Here is a 9,105-nt window from a genome sequence, read left to right as displayed (position 1 = left end):
TTTAATTTGTTAAAAATAAAATGCCAAATTAAAAAAAATAACGGAAGTTTTGGAATATACTGTATGTTGAGTTTAATAATAAATATAATAACAGTAATAAATATAATGATGATGAAAGCTTGTGGGAGACTTTCTGAGGGGAGGGGAGGGGAGGGGGGGGGCGGACTCCCCCTCCCCTCCCCTCCGCGCGCTCTCCGTGATTCACACACCGGAGAGCTGTGACGTCAGACGGGGGAGAACGAGTTCGACACGCGCTTCCCAAATGAGGGATGTGCAGCGCGAGGACGGATGCTGAGACCTGATAACCATGCCAACGGAGGGATACAGCGCACGCCGCGGCTGACGAGGCGGGAACAAGCAGCGGAGCGAGGAGCAGACACGGAGCCGGTGCCATGTGTAACAATGTCCTCCGCTTTCACCGCCATCAGTCTCTGATGCACCGCTGCAGCTGAATGAACGAGCAGGTAACAGAACATCCTCCATCATCATCATCATCTTCATCCACTGATCACCTCTGTGCGTGTGCGCGTGCGGTCTGACACCTCATCGATCCACATGGAGCTGCACACAGCGCCATCTACGGCCGCTATACCACCAATGTACATTTAATGTCAACTTACCACACAGTTACGTAAAAGCTGAAGCTGTGACTGAGCGTGTCCCGATCCCGTATCGATATAGGCAAAAACACGAGTATCGGATCCATTCGGCCTGGATCGCAAACCTCCACATTTATTTTTTCCTTTTAATTTATTTTATTTCGATCGTTGAATATTGTTCCGTTTAAAGTCCATCTAAAGCAAATTCAGCCATTTTCTTCTAAACACATTAAACAGGTCGTACACGTTTTTCTTAAAACATTTACAATGTAATTAACGAGCTACGGCTTCACAAACTGTGTTTCAAATTTCTGTGTTCAGGATTTAATGGGCGGGTCAGAAATCATAGCCGCGTTACCTAACGGAGACATCATTAGCATTAACCAGACCCTAGCCTCGGAGTCGAGGAAATACAACGCGTCCGCTGATGCCGCACTTTTTTTTGCACCGCGATTGTGTTTTTTTGCCTCGAGCAAGCGCTGTTGTGACTGTACCTGAGAGAAATGCACATATTTGGACTTGGGCGGAGCAGACCTTTCCGCCGACGCCTCATATCCGAGCGCTTTTGGAAAACCAATGGGAGAAGCACTATGGACACTGGAGCCACTTTCACACTGCTCTCTCCCATAGACACAGTACACGGAGGCAGCTTCGTTCCAGCCCCTGTAGCTGACACGCCCCCCAGTGTTTCAGAGCAGAGGGAAGTGCTTGTTGTTTTTTTTTTTATGATTTTGAGACCTAATTTTATATACTTCAAATTTGTGTCAGTGGTCAATGACACATGATTCTGTGGTGTAACACACACACACACACACACATTTATTTCTGCTTTACACAGACTTTAAGGTTAAAATGGGTCAGTTTTGTTTCATACCTGCTGTTGTCAACTAAAGTTCTCTGATCAATATCACTTCATCGAGCCTTTTCTACAAAATAAACAATAAAAGTACGTAAACGTCATGCTGGCATCATATCAGGATCATATCGGTATCTGCAAATATGAAGAAAAAAATAGAATTAACTATATAGACCATCATGAGATTAGTGACATAATCGATCATGTTGACGACAAATATTTGCTTCAAAGCGTCGTTTAATAGTATCGTTATCGACCAAAAATAACTAGTGTACGAATTCATGAGCTTTGAGTAACAAGAAGAGCATATTTAACTCAAAAATCATCAGTGCATTGAATATATCTAGAGATATACCAAGTTTTCTATTTTGGTGTTATAGAAAACTGCAATATCGTCTATATACAGTATGTACATTTATTTTATAGGTTGTTTTGTCAGAAAATACACGTTTTAGGAACAGCATGAAAATCACAGTTGGACGGATTGCTGAGTGCATCCTAACCTTACACAAGCCACACTACAGAACTCACTCACACGTGCTGTCCCTTATCTGAGAAAAAGCCAAAAGTGACACATATTGTGCAGTTGTTTTTGAATAAATGTGCCTGTGTGGCTTTTTTTCATCAGCAAATCTAACCTATAATTGTCTTTCTGGTAGACTTTGAGTTAAAAATATTAAGAAATTTATATCGTATATTGTCATTTTATGTAAAAAATAGCGAAATATGAATTTTGGTTCATATTGTCCAGCCCTAGCATAGAACTAAGTGAAACTCAACTAAAAATGGTAGATTTTACTTAATTTATTTTTTTTAGTTAAACTGAGAGAATGTGAGTGGACTTAGCAGGCAGTTTATTTACTGTACATATATATATATATATATATTTTCTTAACATCTATGACATTTTGGTAAAGTGAAGTCACACCATGTCACAGAATCTCCGTTAAAACCAAACTAAGCCAAAACTCATCATTGTCCTACAGTATTTTTGATGTTTCTAAAATGCTGGAAACGCTTGTGACTCCTGGTGCTGCAGGGATGTTAGTGAATGCCCCCTGTGCCCCCCACGCCATCACCTTAGTTACGGGGGCTTGTGGTGGCGGTGACCTTCTCCACAACCGTTTGGAGTCAGTGGTGAGAGAGCGAGAGCGAGCGCGAGAGAGAGAGAGAGCGAGAGACAGAGAGAGAGAGAACAACAGAGAGAAAAACAAGGAGAGGCGGGGGGAGGGGAGCTCAGGGAGGGGGAGTGAGGGAGGCGTGATGAGCGAGAGGAGCTGTTTTTTTATGAATGGGGCTCGGAGGAGCTAAAATTAGCTCGCCCGCCTGGATCTCTCGCCTGTGTTTCGCTCTCAGCGGCTGGAGCACACGTACCAATCCATCCATCTATCCATCCATCCATCCATCCGCCGTTATCCAACCGGGGTGAAGCTGTTGTATGCTAATGCGGGCGCGTGCATGGACGTGCACGCATGCCGTCGGTGAGTAGCGAGATGGAAAAACTGTGCTGTGCTCATGCGCGTCATGCACCATTTTTAGAGACACGCTAAAAATAGAATTTAGCGGGTGTTGGTTGTTTGGGGGATCGGTCGGAGCGCGTGCACGCTTTGTCTCTGGGTTGTTGATGTTTTGGTGGCTGTGCCGCGTCCACACCTGCTGATCATCACATGGTGGCGCGGTGGAGCTATTTCCACAACTAAAGGGTCAAGTGTACGCTGTTCTCCTCAATGACTCGATAGGTTAGTGGCTATCGAGGGCCGTAAACACGCCGTCCCTGCTCGTTACCTTTGATTTCTTTCAACTAGTTTCTGCACCTGCTTATCGTCTTTCAATGAGGTTCTTATCCTTTTTTCCTCTCTCTCACTTCAGTCTCTAACACATCTACAAACTTCTCTAGTGTTCAGTCATCTAGGCTGTGGGAAATGTGAGCCAACAAAGTTTCTCACCATATAAATAACACGTGTCAAACTCAAGGTCCGGGGGCCAAATCCGGCCCTTTGGAGCAGGGGTGTCACACTCATTTTAGTTCGGGGGCGCAAATACGGAGCAATGTGAGCTTAAGTGGTTCACAGATTTTAGGTGGAAAATAGAGCAAATTCAACGTTAATGTGCCCTCGTTGGCACTTCCACGTGAAAATGATTTTCACTTAAATTTTCCTGATTTGGGGAATTTGGGCAAATTTCGTAGAATAACTTGAGGAAAATTTGCCAGATTTTTAAAGTTCTTTCAACAATTTGAGATTGAAAATGACTGCCGTGATGTGGAGAATTGAACTAATTGAATTGTTGTATTTGATGGGACTGCGATATCTCCAACTGAATTAGTTGAATCCGTGTATCATTCCTTTTTCATTACGTAACAAAAACATGAAAAAAAAACACTCATTATTTGATATTTGTTTCCAAAACCAGAATGAAAAAACAGAAAATGCCTTGTTTTTCTAATTCAAGCTCTTTTGCTTCGGCACAGAAAACAAAAAATGGAAAACGAACACCTTTAGTCCTTTTCTCCATTACCAATTTGCCAAAGTACGTGTCCCAGAAGTGTACTCTCATCTGCCGCTAACGGCTATGCTAACGGCAGTTAGCATAGCCGTTGCTTCCAACTGTGCAGCCGAAACGTGTCCTTTTCTCTTTAGCTAGTGTTGGACACAGAACCTCCTCACAGACATTTTGGAGGATTTAGAGACTCATAAGTGTTGCAGAGCTAAAGATATCTCAGAATGTGTAACGCGTCACTTCCGGGTCACGTACTTTGGCAAATCGGTAATGGAGAAATTGAATAAAGGTGTTCGTTTTTCGTTTTCTGTACCAAAGCAAAAGAGCTTGAACGAGAAAAACAAGGCATTTTCCATTTTTTCATTTTGGTTTTGGAAACAAATATCAAATAATGAGTGTTTTTTCATTTTTCATGTTTTTGTTACATAATGAAAAATGAATGAACGAATGATACATGGATTTAGTTGGTCATTCACAAAATGTTTAAAGTTTTTTCTATAATTTTTACTTTCTGGAGTGGGTGGAATTTTATGTTCTAAAGGGCTGGATTTGGCCCCCGGGCCTTGAGTCTGACTCGTGTTTTTTCCCGGTAGATGTGATACGTCACGTTCGCCCCCTGTCCAATCAGAGCCCTTCCCAACCCCCTGATTGAATAAAGCAGAATAAACCTGTTTTCAATGTAAACCTCAATTCGGAATGACTATTTCCATGTGAACACTAAGTAGAATACTTTAATTCCATAACCGTGGCCATTCGACCTCCTGTTTTATGGGGAAAAAACTTTTAAACTTTTGGAAATGTGGGATATTGTCCTAGGACATGTCTGTCAGGGTTCATCCCGAGTCCGTAATTCCTGTTAAAAAATGATTTTAACTCTACAGTGTTTTTGCTCCCTTTATATTCTCAAGCTCCAGGTCGGATTGGGTCCAATGATGGCTTTATCTCAACTAGCAGGTCTTGAGCTTGACGTGCTACAACCTTTTGTTTGGAACATTCTCAAAGAAATGTTGTCTTTTCCTTGTGAATCCGGTTGTTTCACTGATACTTGGTTGTTTTTTGTTTTTCTCTCTGTGCAGCCATGATTCTGACCCTGACCGTGGCTGCGGCCATGAGCAGCAGCACCAGCAGCGATAGCGGCCTGAACTCGTCCGCGCCTCTGGACGCCTTCGACTCCTCCACCACCTGGAGTCTCACCGAGGACGTCACAAACTCCTCGTCCGAACCCATCGTGAGAACTCTGACGCCGCAGCTGCAACCGGCCACCACCGCCGTCTCTGTCCAGGAGGTGAGCCCGTGGGACGTGGCGCTCTGCGTCACGGGGACGCTGATCGCCTGTGAGAACGCGTTGGTCATTGCGGTGCTGTTCTACACGCCCACGCTGCGAGCTCCCATGTTCATTCTGATCGGCTCGCTGGCCGTGGCTGACCTCCTGGCCGGACTGGGCCTGATCTTGAACTTTGTCTTCACATATCTGATCGACGGCTCGCTGGAGTTCGTGACGCTGCTGTCGGTTGGACTTCTCATCGCCGCCTTCTCGGCGTCGGTCTTCAACATCCTGGCGATCACGGTGGACCGCTACCTGTCGCTATACAACGCGCTGACCTACCACACGGAGCGGACGGTCACCTTCACCTACATGATGGTGGTGTGCATCTGGGTGTGCTGCGTCACGCTGGGCCTGCTGCCCGCGCTGGGCTGGAACTGTTTGAGGGACAAGTCCGCGTGCAGCGTCTGCTGGCCCGTGGCCAAAAACAACGCGGTGGCACTCGCCGTCACCTTCCTGTTGGTCTTCGCCCTGATGATGCAGCTCTACCTGCAGATTTGCAAGATCGCGTTCCGCCACGCGCAGCAGATCGCCGTGCAGCACCAGTTCGTGGCCATCTCCACCACTAAGGGCGTGTCCACGCTGTCGGCCATCTTGTGTGCCTTCGGCGCGTGCTGGCTGCCGTTCGCCATGTACTCCATCGTGGCCGACTCGAGCTACCCTGCGGTCTACACATACGCTACAGTCCTCCCGGCCACCTGCTGCTCCGTCATCAACCCCATCATCTACGCGTTCCGGAACCCGGACATTCAGAAGTCTCTGTGGATGGCCTGCTGTGGGTGTGTCCCCCCAAACCTCTTTTTAAGACCCAGGACCTCCAGTGACGTCTAGCAGGATGGGTTGGAGTTTGCTTAGCGGTATGGCAGATGCTGAGTCAGGGTTCTATGCGGGAAAGGATAATCTGAACGCAAGAGGTGATGAGGGGCATAAAGGGGAAGGGGCGGAGAAACGAAACAGAGCTGAGGGACATAGACACACTCTTTTAGGGCCCAAAAAAAGCCCTTTTCTTAAAGGTAGCATCAATGTGACGGAATAATGCCGATGCTTGGTTACGCAACTGAAGGGAATCAGAAATAGTTTGTGTTTGAGAAAAAAAAAAACAACTACGATGAGCTCAACACACGCAACCAATGACCTTGAATTGTCTCCGTGAGCGACCTCTGCAGGAGAAAAAGAACATTTCCATCACGTTTCCAAGTAGTTAATGAGCAACAATAATTAGCCCGTGTGAACGAGAGCAGATGGTTTTAGCTAAGCCTGTTTCCCCCGCGCCAAGAGCACGATCTGCCAACGATAAGCGCCACAGCCGAATGAGACCACTGTCTAAACACAATGACTCCCAAAAAACTACAGAATTACAGAAAAAGACTAAACAGGACAACGGAAATTATATTTAAAAACTAACGAATTATACCAAAAACACACAGTAGCATTATAAAAAGAGCAAGATCTGGCAACGATGAGCGCCACAGCCGAAAGAGACCACTGCCCAAATCTGAGCCGCTTCTTCAGACCTGCTCTTCTGCTAAACCCCAGAGGGATTTACAGATATAAGCAGAAACACACACACAAAGGAAAAAAAATCAGAAACTTTGTTCTTTCTTGTGCTAATGCTCTGATTTGTGTCATATTGGTTCAAATTCAGGTAAATAAGGTTGTTTGTTTATCTGGAGGAAAAAAGAGAAAATGAAAGACTAGCTTTGAGTCTGCTCGTGTGTTACCAGACACCAAAAAATACACTAAAAAGCTACAAAAAAACAAAAAAAAAAACAGAACAAAAACACAATAACTGCCAAAAAGCAACAAATATACAGAGACAGACAAAAGAGGACAACGAAAGTGATTTAAAACAAAAACGCAAGGATACCAAAAACACACAGCAACAATGTAAAAAGTACACAGAAATGACAAAATAATACACAAAAGGACAACAACGGCACAAAAAAATGACAACAAAATACACAAAAGGACAACGAAAACTCAAAATTACTTCAAAAATACACAACTACTGTACTAAAATACAGGAAAATAACAGGAACACACACACACGATAAATAAAATACACAAAAGGACAATGAAAATAGACAAAATGACACCAGAAACACTATAAAAAGACCACTATCTGCCAACGATAAGCGCCACAGCCGAGGGAGACCGCCTCCTCCTCAGACCTGCTCCTCTGATAAACCCACAGAAGGGTTTTCAGATTTAATGCAGGCGCGTCGTCCTCAGCGTGAGGAAAGCACAGCAGAGCGAGGGAGAGGGAAAGAGAGCAGAAAGCTGTTTTCAGCACCAAGGACAGCATCACTGCAGAGAGCCGTTACCCTGGGAATGCAGGGTGGAAAGTAGGCCGTCATGATCCTAGCTGGAAGACTGGGATTAATATGGATTTCAGGTGTCAAAGAGCACTTTGATTAAAGACCGTGTAAAGCAAATTCTGCCATTTTCTTCTAAACACATTAAATAGGTCGTAAATATTTTCCTTAAAACATGTTAAAAGCCATTCAATCATTTAGAATGTAATTGTGGAGCTGTGGCTTCACAAACTGTGTTTCACATTTCTGTGTTCAGGATTTAATGGAAATCATCGACGCGTAACGTAACGGAGCCATCATTCGGCCCCTAACCAGAAACAAACCACATATTTGGACTCTGGGGAATAAAACCGCATCCGCTGGTGCCATATTTTCCATGAATGAGCACTTTATTTGCACCGCCATTTTGTTTTTCGCCTCTAGTGGGCGCTGTTCTGACTCTACCCAGGAGGGATGCGCATATTCGTACTCGGGCGCGGCAGACCTTTCCGCTGACACCTCGTTTGGAAAACCAATGGGAGAAGCACTATCGACGCTGGAGCCACTTTCACACTGCTCTCTCCCATAGACAGTACACGAAGGCGGCGCCCTTCCTGTGTGTGGGCGTGGTTCCAGCGCCTCTAACCGACACGCCCCCAGTGTTTCAGAGCAGATATAAGTGCTTGTTTTTCCATGATTTTGAGAACTAATTTTATATACTTTTATTTTTTCATTTTTCAAATTTGGCTCAGTGGTCAATGACACGTTTCTATGGTGTGACAAACTCATAACACACATTTATGTCTGCTTTACACAGACTATAATATTCGCTTCATAATGACAAACATTTAATCCAACAGCAGATTTGGTGAAGCTTGAAAATTGGTGCTAATTAGTCGGCGACGACTTCTCTTCAATATCTTTTTTTTTAAGCTGTGCAAAAAAAACCTGAAAAATTCTTATTGGAGATTAAATATATTTAAAGGAAGAACATTTATGGCTTAGCGCTCTGTATCTTTCCTTCGTCGTATTGGTTCAAATTCAGGTAAAATAAGGTTGTTGATTTATCTGGAGGAAAAGGTTAAATTAGACAGAGCGATGACACCAAAAACACAGAAAAAGGCAAAAATAAATATAAACCTACGACTCCAAAATGCAACAAAATTAACAAAATTACAGCAAAAGAAACAAAAGGAAAATTACACCAAAAACACACAATTATTACATTAACTACATTATAGACTAGTAGTAGTATAATAGAAAAACACACAAAATGAAAAATAAAATACACAAAATCGTTGAAAGATGTACAAAAAAACAACAAAATGACACAAAAGGACAATGAAAACAGTCACAGTTACACCAAAAAGTACACAAAAATACACAAAAGGGCTGTGTTAATGCTCTGATTGGTCGATATTCTGAATGCTGACATGAATGTTGATCATGTGACCCTCAGATTAGAAAAAGTAGGCGGTCTTTAGTTAGAAACAAACATCTTGTTTTGTGTTGAACAGTTTGGACTGTGAAGAC

At 43.8% G+C, this 9,105-nt stretch overlaps 1 protein-coding gene across 2 annotated transcripts; it reads left to right on the top strand.

Annotated features, from left to right (window-relative positions):
* The first annotated feature begins 266 nt into the window (after positions 1-266).
* Positions 267-7,064, top strand: gpr185b (G protein-coupled receptor 185 b). Of its 2 annotated transcripts, none has more exons than XM_028474770.1 (2): positions 267-464; positions 5,031-7,064. In XM_028474770.1, the coding sequence occupies exon 2, from the start codon at positions 5,033-5,035 to the stop codon at positions 6,107-6,109; it is 1,077 nt and encodes a 358-aa protein (XP_028330571.1). In that variant the 5' UTR covers positions 267-464; positions 5,031-5,032; the 3' UTR covers positions 6,110-7,064. The 2 variants fall into 2 exon arrangements, with proteins under 2 accessions (XP_028330571.1, XP_028330570.1); XM_028474769.1 differs by lacking the exon at positions 267-464 and adding an exon at positions 2,796-2,936.
* Positions 7,065-9,105: the final 2,041 nt, after the last annotated feature.

Source organism: Gouania willdenowi, chromosome 18, assembly GCF_900634775.1.
Source record: "Gouania willdenowi chromosome 18, fGouWil2.1, whole genome shotgun sequence".
Taxonomy (NCBI): domain Eukaryota; kingdom Metazoa; phylum Chordata; class Actinopteri; order Blenniiformes; family Gobiesocidae; genus Gouania; species Gouania willdenowi.
This window is presented reverse-complemented; position numbering and strand designations above follow the sequence as displayed.